This window comes from Trypanosoma brucei, chromosome 9 (assembly GCF_000210295.1).
Source record: "Trypanosoma brucei gambiense DAL972 chromosome 9, complete sequence".
Classification (NCBI taxonomy): Eukaryota; Euglenozoa; class Kinetoplastea; order Trypanosomatida; family Trypanosomatidae; genus Trypanosoma; species Trypanosoma brucei.
The window spans coordinates 1,916,153-1,929,570 of NC_026742.1; the positions used below are offsets into that span (position 1 = coordinate 1,916,153).

General features: G+C 44.9%; 6 protein-coding genes across 6 annotated transcripts; 1 reads left to right on the forward strand and 5 right to left on the reverse strand.

Moving 5' to 3' along the window:
- Positions 1–511: 511 nt before the first annotated feature.
- TbgDal_IX9070 (casein kinase II, putative) lies at positions 512–1,720 on the reverse strand (the record flags this gene model as incomplete). The annotated part of the gene is made up of 1 exon (XM_011778795.1): positions 512–1,720. One exon carries the CDS (start codon positions 1,718–1,720, stop codon positions 512–514), a length of 1,209 nt encoding a protein of 402 aa, XP_011777097.1.
- Positions 1,721–2,005: 285 nt separating this feature from the next.
- Positions 2,006–2,662, reverse strand: TbgDal_IX9080 (T. brucei spp.-specific protein; the record flags this gene model as incomplete). Its single annotated transcript, XM_011778796.1, has 1 exon — positions 2,006–2,662. The coding sequence occupies one exon, from the start codon at positions 2,660–2,662 to the stop codon at positions 2,006–2,008; it is 657 nt and encodes a 218-aa protein (XP_011777098.1).
- Positions 2,663–3,002: 340 nt separating this feature from the next.
- Positions 3,003–6,488, reverse strand: TbgDal_IX9090 (cysteine peptidase, Clan CA, family C19,putative; the record flags this gene model as incomplete). The annotated part of the gene is made up of 1 exon (XM_011778797.1): positions 3,003–6,488. The coding sequence occupies one exon, from the start codon at positions 6,486–6,488 to the stop codon at positions 3,003–3,005; it is 3,486 nt and encodes a 1,161-aa protein (XP_011777099.1).
- A 649-nt stretch (positions 6,489–7,137) lies between these two features.
- TbgDal_IX9100 (dynein-associated protein, putative) lies at positions 7,138–7,398 on the reverse strand (the record flags this gene model as incomplete). Its single annotated transcript, XM_011778798.1, has 1 exon — positions 7,138–7,398. One exon carries the CDS (start codon positions 7,396–7,398, stop codon positions 7,138–7,140), a length of 261 nt encoding a protein of 86 aa, XP_011777100.1.
- Positions 7,399–9,710: 2,312 nt separating this feature from the next.
- On the reverse strand, positions 9,711–10,115 carry TbgDal_IX9110 (T. brucei spp.-specific protein; the record flags this gene model as incomplete). The annotated part of the gene is made up of 1 exon (XM_011778799.1): positions 9,711–10,115. One exon carries the CDS (start codon positions 10,113–10,115, stop codon positions 9,711–9,713), a length of 405 nt encoding a protein of 134 aa, XP_011777101.1.
- A 2,629-nt stretch (positions 10,116–12,744) lies between these two features.
- Positions 12,745–13,308, forward strand: TbgDal_IX9120 (T. brucei spp.-specific protein; the record flags this gene model as incomplete). The annotated part of the gene is made up of 1 exon (XM_011778800.1): positions 12,745–13,308. One exon carries the CDS (start codon positions 12,745–12,747, stop codon positions 13,306–13,308), a length of 564 nt encoding a protein of 187 aa, XP_011777102.1.
- Between the last annotated feature and the right edge of the window lie 110 nt (positions 13,309–13,418).

Consider the following 13,418-nt stretch of genomic DNA (forward strand, 5'->3'; position numbering starts at 1 on the left):
CTAGGGGAAGACATGAAAATAAAAGTAGGGGAGCGACAATCACGGCATGTGAAACATCGCAGGATTATGCAAAAAAAAAAACACTCGAGAGAGCGAGGAAGTTGCCTCGTTGGAAAACAGTGAGAAAGTGAAATATCTCAACACCTGAACACACAACAAGTTCGATGTTTGTCGCACCGCAACCGCAACTGCCGCGCGGTCCCTTCCGTATTTCTTATTATACTTCACCGCAAGTGCATTCCTTCAATTCCTTCGCCTCCATATACAGAGAAAGGTGAATAAAGAAAAATATAGCCCACAACTCCGTTATCTGGTTTCTCAACGGACAAGGGGAAAAAAAAGAATTCGACACACCTGCTCAATACCTACGCGGTTGTACGTCGAATGCTATATCTCCACCGACTTAACATTTCGCCGCTCTCTCATAGCTTAGGTGCTTACACTCTGTTCTCTTTCGCCCCCCCCTTTATTGCAGCTTGGGCAATTTCCTTCCCACATCCACAGCAAAATCCTACTCCGTGACAACATTCCCTCTTTTCTTCTCCCTGATTCTAGCCGTGCACTCAGCCCTCACAGGATCAAAGTACGGATGGTCCATTGCCTCTAACGCCTGGGCGCGCTTGACATGATCGTACTGAAGCAGTTGATCGAGGAAATCCAACGCTTCTTTCGGACACAGATGTTGATTCTCTTGCGTAACGAACATCGTCCAAGGCTTCTTACCATGTCGCCCAACCGCAGTTTCCAGGTGCTGGGGAAGTGTTAGGTTGTACTTGTGGAGGTACTCAAACAGCTCATCGGTTCCTAACACTTTGGCGATACGGACCAGTTGATCATTGTTGTCCTTTCCATGAAAGAAAGGCTCCCTCATGAATATCATGCCAGCAAGCATGCAGCCAAGAGACCACATATCAAGCCGGTAGTCGTACATTGGCAGCTCCACTAAGAGCTCGGGGCCTTTGAAGTAACGAGACGCCACTCTGGCATTGTACGGCGTGAGAGGATGGAAGAACTCAGCCAAACCCCAGTCAATGAGAATCAGGTCCCGCTTTTTATGATCGATTGCAATGTTGTTAGGTTTCACATCACGATGCATTATTCCCATTGAGTGGGCATACTCTAGCGCTTGAAGAACACCAAATATGTAGTAGCGCACGTCATAATCAGAAAATGTGGGGAATACCGTTCGAAAGTCAGAGGCCTCAACGTACTCAAATATAAATGAAGGTGTTTTGCTGCAGGGATCTCTCACTACATCATAGAGCTCAACAATGTTGGGGCCCCCTTGCAAGTTTTGAAGCACCTTCAGCTCTCGGAGTATTTTCTTCTTCTTCACGGGTTTAAGCACCTTAATCACCACCTGACGTCGAACCTTCGTATCCCAACCTAGGAACACGTCACTGTACTTCCCCCGTCCAATTTTCTCGATGATCTCGTAGCGCTCAGGTGAGCTCCACTGTATGCGGGCTGACTCATAGTCCCAATACTCACGGGGTTTTTCAACGTTGGCACGAGCGTACCGATGCGCACCGTCTGTGTTAAGTTGCGAAGAGACGGACATTTTTATCAGCCAATAGCCTTTAGCACCACGAAAAAAAAAAAAGAATGAGCAACAAAGCACTTCAAAAATGAGAATAATGATAAGGATCCCCCATGACACGAAAGAGGCTAATGAGAGTTTCAAACCAGCCCTCCTCCTGGCTTTTCTCCTTCGATTCATTTTCTCAATATTATTATCCCCTCCTCCAGCACAAGAGCAGCAGTTCTCTTTTCTCCAAAAGGAGCTTGCTGCAATCCATGACTTGGAAAAAAAAACTACTGTTCAGAGAAACCGCACTCTCTGATGCACAATACGCAGGAGAGACGGTACTAAATACAGTTGACTGGATGGCAATTCGGCGGTCACTTTCTCAATTTTTCACACTACGATGGTAATAGAAAAAGGTTGAGAAACGACCCCTGTATCGCCATCCAATCAGTTGCACTTAACGCTTTGGTTACGTGATTACCCCATATGTTCCACGGTTAGAGGCAACAGAGGTAATCGAGGTACAGCCTCCATACTCATTAGTCGTGAAACGGTATTCTGGGTCATCTCGAGGCTTTCGGCACCACCACCTAGAGCTAGAAGGTCACACCATATCGGGTCATTTTCATCAATGACCACCACATCCTGTGGCTCTCTTGCACACAGCAACGCCGGAATCACCTCATGTCCCTCAACGCTTCCTTCAGCTGCGGGAAGCTCGCCAATGTAAGTGTCAACACTCTGCAAAAATACACCGGAAGCGAAGAACTGTGGCGTAACTCCCCCAAGATTAGAGGAGGAAATTGTGGTAGATCGTGTTAGGCCTCCACACGTTGACACTGCCGACGGCATCCCATCCCGACTGTACAGATTCCCAAACTCAGTTGAATTTCTCCACGTGCTGCTGTTTTGAGTTGAAGACACTCTGCCATCTGTACGCGACCTCCCGACAGTCACCGGTGCTTTCCCCCTCAACCTGCAGTCGTCCCGACATGAGCCTGTTAAGACGACGCGCCGAGAGCATGGGTCGGCCACCAGATTTGGGGACGATGGGTGATCGTTTGTGTCACTGGTACGACTCGACTGAGACAAGGGTTGCATTTCCAGTGGTATGGACTGTCCTCCCCTGAACATTGACAGTTATTTTTTAAAAAAATGATGAGGAAAGGGACAACGGGACTAGAAAGCCCTCGGTCTTATTTTAACTCGTTGCACCGCCGAATGCAATAGTGCTACAGAATACACTATCAGTTAACCCACAGATGATCCCCCAGCTACAACTGCTACAAGCAAAACAAAAAAGGAAAGGAAAAAAGTAATATTAAAGACACGGGACAGGTAGAAAGCAATTGTGATAAGCATCACTGATACATAGAGCACGTCATATATGATATAGCAAATGACTTTCTGCCAGCACGCTCGAACCGAGAGCAACACAAAGCGTAACCATGCACTGTCACCCGAAAGAGTCGCTTTAATTGTGGATAACAACCTTATCCTCCTTCCTTGCACATCTTTTCGATAACGGAGCGTGTTCCAAGCCGAGGAAGGCCATCTTCGTAGGGGGTTGTTTGTTGGGCTGGTAATGATGTTCGTCACAAAAATCGAATAGCTGTTTTCCCATCGCGACAGTGGGCAGCACCTCTAGAACACGATCTTCCTTGACAAGAGCCATCTTCCAGTCAACCACTGCAGCTTCACTTAAACCTAGCTTCATCGCTATACGCTGAAGGAGTGATGGTGCCATCTCGTCATGACCAATGTAGATACTGAAAGGATTGCCATGCGTGTCAACAGGGTTCGCACGATTACGTAGCAGTGTAAAGTGATGTACTTGGATAATGGACTGATTTTGGGGGGGAACACCATCTATGGGTTTAGGCAACTCCTCAATGCGATATTCCGCACTCTCCTCAAATGTGGAGCGATTAAATGTTTGTGCATGATCCTTATCAAAAACATTGTAAATCCTCCCACACCACACGTCCACCAACCGGAGGGTTCGCCACGCCTCCTGTGGGTCCAGGCTTGCGTAGTAGTTTAATTCAGATTGAGTCATCTCCCCAGTCTGGGGCTCCTTCTCCCTGTCACTCCTCACAGACTGAGAAACGGCTAGTGAGTTAACGGACTCGGTGGCCCTCACATCACTGATCTCTTTCACGCATTGGCCGAAAAGCGCTTTTGGTGTAATTTGCTCTTCACGTGGCATCAACACCCAGTATTCACCGATGGGTCTTACACAACTGCCAAACAGCTTGAACTGAAGCGAATGAGCCGCCTCAATTTCCGTTACCGTGTACTTACAGTACTCGTAGTAAAGAATTTTCGAGAGTGGTATAGAACGTTGAACAGGAGGGGAAAGCAACCTCGTGAGATTCGAGCGATCACTTCGGCGCCCCTTCATGAAATACGGCAATCGAGTTTCTGGATTATACATCGTAAAACGAACACGATCATAATTGTCTGATTGACCAATCAGTCGAGCAACATATCGCTGGAGCTGTTCATACGTCATGTCATCTGCCAACTGCGCATCAACAAGAGTAGGGTACGAGGGGGGTGAATTTAGCTTGATCTCCACGGGGATACGACGCCTGAGAAAATGCTGAAAACTAACAATATCGGAATAAAATATATTACGCGCATCGACCCCCGGTGTCTCCTCCTGCCAAATAAGTGTGTCACCGGACTGTAGGTACTGCTGAGAAGATAAAAATTTCCCCTGTTCATCTTCGACGAGTACGGTTAATTTATTCACGGATTTGTTAATGTCCCTGTCGTAGCGAGAACCACCAAGCGACAAGGGAAGAAAGGGGGCCACCGTAGGTGTCCTGACTTCTTCAACGCTCTTCAAACATACGCCAGTCAAGTGATGATCACGCGTTTTGGCCACGTCGTCTGCAATCCCCGCTATGGCGCTCCGTACAAAGGATTCCATCTTTTCGAAAACGTCTGAAAATTCAACCCTCTTCTTGCGGGATATCACTGTGCAACCAACAAAGTGAACCTTCAGCTGCATAGGAGTGTAAACTTTGTGGTGAATTAAGTCATGTTCCAGCTCTTCATCTCCATCTACCTCGATGCAATGCGCATTAGCTGCGTTAACAACGAGAACACAACATTCCTTATCCCCACCTAATACGTCGGACACGGCAAGTCTCCCTGAAACACGCCGATGCAAAGAGAAGCGATTGCGTACACCTTTCGATGCTACGTACCACAGAGTTTGCTCGGAACTGCGGACCCCCAGCTTATCATCAACAAATGAGTTAAACGCTGGAAGGGCCTCGGAACTCAGAAGCACCCTAAGGGTTCTTTGGGACGGAAATTGCGCCCCAGCAGGTCGTCGGCAGGAAAGAAACTCATTTTTAGCCACAATATCATGGGGTTCTATAAAGTGGATGCGACCGTACAAATGGTCCTCAGCCTTCTCCCTGAGTCTTTTTTCACGCTCTTCGCGCTCTCTCTCCAACTGCTGTGCAACGTGCAACGGAACATCCTTCAACTCGACAGGCCGCAACATCTGCTTTAACTGAGACGTTCGGATGTATACCAACATGTAAGCGTTGGCTATGCTCGGAACCTGAGAACCCCAGTAGTTTATTCTTGATCCTCCAAAGTTTGTTTCGAAAACATCCCGAAGTGACGCCTGACTCACAACACCATCATTGAACCTGTACCACGCATCTGAGCACCATATAAAGCAAAAATAGTGCCCAAACCCAGCATTGGAGCCCGAATGAACTAGCACGCTACAAAGGGTGTAGTGAACTTCATCCAACGAGGCGTGAGGCACGTACTTAGACAGGTCCAGTGTGTGGTAATAAACCCAACGACTCAGAACCTTCGTCTCACCTTTTTGCGGATCGTAATCGAATCGTGTCAAATGAAGAATTAGAATCGGTGGGGTAAGCTTCAGACGAACACCCTTTTCTGCACAGTGGTAAGTCTTTTGGCCGTCGTGTTCGAGGCAATATTTGTTCTTTCCATCAAGGACCTCCACTTGGAAAAATTTATCCAAACTCGCGTATATATCTGTCGTATTCTTCACAACCAACTGTATATCGTAAAAAAGTTGCTCCTTTGCCCCATAGTAACCCACTTCACCGACACGAACAAAACTTTCTAAGATTCCAACAAATAATCGACTAATGGCATTGCTTGCAATCTCTTCCACCGTAAAACCATTATCTGACTTTCGCACTCCTCCTAACTTGTTTTCCAACTTATCAAGCAGTTCACATGTCAATTCGTGAACGTCATGCTGGACAAAACTGTCGCTTGAACTCCATCCAAAAGACTCGGTAAGCTCAGTAGTATCAGCAGCCTCACTCCCCGTTTGGAGGTGGCAGAACAACCTCTGTAATGCATACGGAATAGACTTCGTTGCCTTAATATTTACATCGTTTTTCTCCTCAGCTTCTTCTGCTGTAGGTATTTGATAAATTGCCAACCGAAACTCGGAAATGTGGAACAATGTCTGGAGGAGCGAATTCAAGTAACATGTCGCTCCCTGATTCAATAACCCATTATACTTCGTTCTCCGCCTTTTGTGCTCGTTTACTGCGTTACTCGATACCGTTTCGTCACTTATTATACCTTCGGCCTTCCCATCCACAAAAATGTCGCTGTTGACAACCGTTGGAGCAAGTAAAGAAGTTCTCCGGAGAGAAGGGCTCCACAGACGCGCACTCAGGCGGGTGTGAACTATCTGGAATCCCTCACATCCTGAGCCACTGCGCGACGTAACATGATGTATCGCCCGCATGAAAACGGGATTAAGTGAATGATGGATGCCACACTCAGCCAATAAGGCCACACGATTTCGACCTGTCATAGCCGCCAAGTCACTCCATGTTAAGTGGCATTTCTCCATCGATGCCTCCGATGGTAATAGCGACCTGTCATACATGGCGTCATTCCAAAAAATGTGCTTCACAATACCTAGAACCTGAAGCATGGTTTCCAAAATAGCTTTTTTTTTAGAAGAGGGGGTGAGGGAAGAAAGCAATCTAACTTTTTAAAAATGAGGTATATGGAGGAGGAAAATGATACCTGTCCCCAGAGTACGAGCAGGAGACGTGAACACAATCTGAAACCAAGAAGCCTTTCATCTGAACCCCCAATTTCCGTATCATAAACAAAAATTTAAAAACAGACCAAATACGTGGATGGATACATCTTTATTTTCTTCTATTTTGCCTTACTAGTCTCTTGTTGGCACAACGCCGTTATGCCGCCTCTACATGATTCCCAAAATCGGAAGCAAAGCCAAAGAAACCAGAAGTTCGGCGAAATATACGATCATCTTCAAACATCTGAAAATCGTTGAATTACAATTAGGGTGAAATCCTTGTCCGGAGCGACCATGATTTCGTTCTTTTTGCTCCTTATGCGCAAGAAGCAAATGTCATTCGTTGGATCTAGATCTCTAACGCAATGACGTGCCTTTGCGGCTAAGGCCGTGATAAGATGCGCATACTGATTTTGTGTGGCAGTGTCCTCAATGGTACTCCTTATTGGCGTTCCTTCATTATTCACCACTATGATTCCCGTTACGTTCGGTCGCTGACTAATTCGCTGGAAGCTTTCCTCTATCTCAGACATCCTCAGACACCGAGAGAGTATGTACTCTGCCGAACACCAAGAACGGTGTGATGAAGTAGAGTTAGAGTATAAACAAAGCACCTATTTACTGTGGAGAAAAACTTTACCCTTCGCTGTTCCTCTACTTCAACTTCTATCAACTTCCTTTCGTGTTCACAAATTTCCACAAAACACAGCCAATGCTGGCAGATATGTGAAAAGGAATGAAAAAGGAAATGAGCGTTTCGTGTACGAGTAATGCGAAGGCGAAAGAAAAATTGCATATAAAGTGGTTTTGTGCGCAAAGAGTACAACTCTTGTTCAGCATCCGAAGGAAAATGGCTTAATTAACTATTTCTAGCTTTGCTGCTGATGTTATACACGCGATTGATTGTTCCAGAAATGAGCAAATGACTTCGATGAAACAACTGAAAACACTCATCCGGGGGATTCCACTAGAACGTTTTGATGGGGTCGCGCGCACACACAGAGGAAGTCGGTATCATATAAAATAAAAATATTTTGATTGTTTCACCACCAACAATGATCCTTGCCTCTATATTCATGAATTAGCTGGTCACATCCCCTTCATGGGGTTCGTTTTTATGACAGTCCACAACACCAACTTTCCAATCCTTTCGTTGTGTGACTTCGCATATGTAGCCCTATTGTTAGGGTGGGTGTGGGCACAGTGAACGAACGCCGTTGAGGGTGGCTGCAGCAAATCCAAAAAGAAAGTTTTTCTCTCCCCGTGTGCACTAAAACCACTGTTTCGGTCCCTGTTGAAGTTCCCCGATACAGTTACGCACGTGGCGTCATCCTCCCTCCTACTTGGCAGCACAAATTTGCTACCGTAACCGCCTTATTTATGAATACCCTAGCTTTTAAAAGGGGAGTCAATCGTAAAAACGGGTTCAACTAACGGTCCAAAAGCTAAGAATAAACTTTTTACTATGATCGATAACATCACAGAAGAGCTCCTTCCCCACGACGAGTTCATTAACAATTTTATCTAGTAGCTCGTTTAAAAAAAAAAAATCCCGCAGCCATCCTCCTTACACCACTGTCACAGACTAGCACCGGTTACGCAGTTAGACCACTTAAGAAAAAACAGCAGCAAAAACGTTTGCACAAGGGTCAACGGACTTTTAAAAAATAAAGGCAGACGAAAAGCATTGACTAGACAAACTCTGGCCTGACTCACACGCACAAGATCTGCAAAAGAAAAGGGAGGGGAAACAAGACAGCAATGTTTTGGCCGAACAAACAGTGCGATTAACAGGAATGAAAAAAGCTGGTGTTTCGCTGATGGCCTCACCTACATATCAATGCGGCCAGCACCAACCTCCGTGTCCGCTCAACATCCTTCAAAAATAGGTATTCCGCGAGCCAAGACAAACATATGTATATACGTACAACCACTGAAGATTGCACATTTCCTCTTCTACATATAGCCACCCTCAAGTTTTGTATACCAACACACTGAGCCACTCGATAACGGGGATGCCCCCCCCCCAAATATCGCCCGAACTGTCAGACGAGACCATATTAGTCGTGCAAATACAATAATACCTCGCCCAGCGCATCTACAGGCATAGACGAATGAAATATAGAAGCAAAGATAGAAACATTGTCAGTGGCCAGCGCACCTCGGCGCAAAAGAGTAAACCATAATAATAATAATAATAATAATAATAATAATAATAATAAATATAATATATAATAATAATAATATAATATAATAATAATATATAATAATAATAATATATAATATAATAATAATAATAATAATAATAATAATAATAATTATAATAATAATAATAATAATAATAATAATAATACCCCTGTCTTTCTGAGGGAAAAGTTTAGAGGGATGTAAAAATATTGTTCACTTCTCACGGGTCATTCATATGGGGTTCGAAAAGAATGAAATGCGAACAAATACTAAGAATACAACAAAAAAAAATCGAATTCGCTCATAAGCATCTCCGTACATATATAATCACTCCATAGACAAAACACAAGGGTTTTATGCAAACTCTACGACATTTGGCAACGGAAAGTTCGAGAGTATGATTAAACGAACATGGGTAACCCCAAAATTGTTTAGAATATATACTCAATTTAAGAAAAAAAATGCAATAAGGTCAAAGCTGAACCATCCTGTGTATGACCCTTCAACAACAAAAAACATGCATAGTACATAACCCTCCACATGCACCATCACTCGATTGATTGCTTAAACCAAACTTTTAAAGAGTTGAGTTGCCCAGAAGAACCCTTGTTCCCTCAATGCCTGTCACAAACCAACACAAGCCAAAACGAAACACGCCTCGGGAAACTATTAACAGTAATCAAACGGTCATGATAGATAATAATCTGGCAACGAAGTTTTGGTCTATCACAGTTAAGTAAGTTGAAAACATTTCAAAGTTACGAACATATCTAGTACCAGAAGTAAAAAAAAATAGCTAAAGGCTCAACTTAATTTCCAGCACGCCGCATACTAAACACCAATAGTCTAAACGTAAACAATTCTTACCAAATGAGCGACCGCCATAAGTTTGAGTTACAGGACGAAAAAGGAATCGCTCTGTCATGCTATTAAAAAAAAAAAAAAGCATTGCTGCCCCAGAAAGAAGATAGAGTCTCCAAGACCTTCCCTTACTTCCCATGATAACATGTCGCCTAAGCTTCTCCCGCAAGTTTGTAGGGAACATGTCAGAACCAGAAACTGCGAAGGAGAAATGCAGTTACCGTTAACTGGCGGCAGTGCACCAGAAAGAAAACCATATAACTGGGCGCATTTCCACATCATTTTCTCCTTTTTCTTTGTCTTACAACAAATGTGCAAAGGTGGTTTCACCTCGCCAAACAGAGTTGCAGAAACACAGATCAAATATATGCATATTACAGTTTTCCCCCAAATTGCACTGCGTGGCACAAGCACCAAACGAGAGAAAATAGGGCGACTAGACAACATTTTAATCTTACCACTCATGTTCAATAAGTCCCGTAAACAGCAAAAAAGTACAGCCAAACGTTAGCATAACGACAAATGGACAAATAAACGACCCACCATAATTAAACGGACAAGCGACAACAACAAACTGGCTTCTCAAAAAAGCAAAGGGACGGCGGAGCAAAAAAAATAGAGGAAACGAAACGTGACAGTGCGGAAAAAAAAAGGAGAGTTTTTAATCCAAGAAGGGTCTTACCACCTGCGAAGTGAATTACCTTTAATAAGTCAACTACTAAGCCACTGAGATACCAACACATCAACAGCCCGTTATCCTGTAGCGAAACCATAAGCAGCTCGCAAGGGACCAGCACCACAAGCACTGCATACAATGCAAGGAGCTACAACTGCGGTAGCCCCCATACCCCAAAAAATAAAAAGAGAAGGAGGGAGTCGTCGGCACCCTAACCTTCGGCGCAAAACTGTGAGCAGCTGATACTTTTAAAAAATATATATGTGCTTCGGATTTTTTTTTTTCGATCCCTTAATCTATTTAAGAAGATTAAATAGAAGGGCAAGGAATTATAAGGCAAATCCATAGCCATCCATGCACATATAGAAAATACTTGGGTGAGAAGTGGCAGCGGAATATTTATTTTACAGTAGACTTGTGAAAGGGCAGTTCATGTGGTCCCCAAAAGCCTCGGGACACTGCCACTTTCTTTTGTAAGTTACACTCTTTCACCAACTTTGCACAGTTAAACCGTGTGCCTCCGCGGGAGCCGACCGCCGGTTTGGTGACGGAGCGATTAAACGAGTAATTTGTGCTAATGTTGTGGGGATCAAATATCGTAAACATCTCATCCATGGCCACGGAAAGACCGTAGGCTTTTGTGTTTCCTTTTATTTCCGCGCCTTACAGGAATGTATTATCAACCCAAATGTCAATACTCAGGGGGAAAGGATTCCACGAATACTACTGAGGAGAGTCGGATGACACGGGCCTGAGCCTGCATGATAAGAAAAGGGAACTTAAATCAACGACACCACACAACATTACTTTCACCTCACCGGAATCCAATAAGAAGACATGCCCCAGACCCACAACCCCTCAAAGAGCCGTCTGTGACCAAATCAACTGCGGGTTCCCAATTGGGTGTAACCGTGCGTTTCTTATTTTTAAACAGGCAAGAAAGCAATACCCACTTACTAAACCAAGTGCGGACAGTGGCAACAAAGCGGCCTCTGTAGCGGGGACAAGTTCTCTGTCCGAGGCAAAAGACGACGACGTAACGCCCCTAAGAAAAAACAAAAAAAACAGACAGAAAAAGTCGACAACTCAGGATAGTAACCGCATGAAGGTATTTTGAAATGTGTTCCAAAAGGAACAATTGCCTCGTAAGGTTCATCCGCTTTTGTTATTTCTCTTGAGGCCCCGCAATTCACCAGCGACGCTCGTTGGAGGGTTTATCCTCTGCAATTGAGAAAAGGGATGACCCGAGCTCCTGTTGGTGCGGAGGAGGCATCCTTTACGATACCGACCTTCCAAAGTAGACGATCATCGCCGATGGAAATAACCTGAGGGCTCCTTTCACTGGTCCCTTTTGGTCTCAGTCCGATCAGTCCCCAGAGATGTTGAAATCTACATTCCGCACTCGAATTTAAGCGAGAAATGATTCAATATATCTCCAGCAGCGGGACGTGCACTTGCTGTAAAGGAATGGAAGCCTTGTCCTGCGTATTCAACAGGCGTGTGGCATGCGCCCTCCTTGTTATCGTATAACCGTGCGTCTTGAAGGGACAACGCCCTGGCGGCTCCCATGGCTCTTATCCTTCATCTAAGACATGGGTTACATCATAGAGACTATATTCTACATATTAGTCAACATGGCGGTGTATTTATCCAAGTGGCTGACAGTGTTCCTCGGCAAGTGGAACGGATAGATGTGCTTAATCAGTTGGGGAATAATGTGGGGATTCATGCTGTGTTCTTCCACAAATTGTGGCTTCAGCATGCTGTAAAACCCCCTCTTCCAACGGGGTGCGTCATCACCTCCCATGAAGCCAGAATGCGTTCGACTTTGGTTGTTGTGAGCGTTGTTACATGTTCCTTGAACTTCAAAGTGGAGAGTAGTCGCGTAATATCGAGAGCGTCCTAATCCCCGAATGCGAACTTAACGACCTGCTCGGTGTGAATTGGACTTGGCTGTCTTAGGTGTCACCAACCAATCGAGGAGCGCTACGCTGTCCCTGTTCCATTGGAAATGCTTCCGTATCCGTGTCGGGATCTCTACCCGACGACTTGTCGTAATTCACACCACACGCACAAACCACACACTCCTTCCAATCCGGGCGACAAGTAATAATCTGAGCCATTCCGACCTTTTGTTAAGGGACTCGCTTATTTGATCTCGCTTCTCGCCACAATCTTCCGTAGGCGCAAGATCATCACGTCCAACAGTCATCGACCCAATTTTGTCACCGCTACTTGCTGGCCAAGGTGCTCTGTGCGTGCACTAATTTCTGCCAACGCGGATGCGTAATACTTATTCATAATGCCGCGATGCAAAGCCAACACGCCTTCTCACTCAATGTTTCTCGCTATATTCATCAGCGTAATTAAGGCCTGTTTATTCAGACTGCGAAACATTGAAGAAACGTAATTTTTGCCATGTGGTTTATCGCGCCAACACCATTCGCACTAAAACACCGCTGTCCGGCTATTGTGTTAGGAGGCTTCTCCCTCACAGCTGCTGTGTGCTGTGAGGTTGTGGCGTTAAAGCAAAGGAGATATATTGTGAAAATATTAAAGAAGGGTAACTCGGGGGCATTCAGCTGTAGCTGCATACTCATCGGTACATTGCGATGGTGGCCGATGGCTTTGTTGGTAAGGGGAAGATATCACGAAGTTACGAAGAAAATTCTAAAAAGGCAAAAAGGAGAAAAGGGGAAAATTTTTTGCCACTGCGCCACGGCCGACGCAATGATATTACATGAAAGCCCACACCATTATTGCAAATGGGCAGCTCGTGGAGGGAGTGAGGATTGGGATTATTCTAACAGCTTTGTGGTTGTGTGTGCCGTGCTTTTGGAAAATATTGCAACCAATGAAAGGGAAGGCAAGTGTCACCTTACTTTCCATGCTGCGACATCAATGCATCACGATTATATGCTAGTTGCCCTGCGAGGGAAGGTCGTGAAGGCGAAGGTTAGCTTCCGGTTTAGGGAAGTGTAGAGACTTCCTGATACTACTGTCAGAAACTACTGTTGCCGCGTGCTTCAGGCACTGGGTCAGTAATTCATAAATACAACAACGAGAATAAAATTAATCCCTTGTGGCTGCTA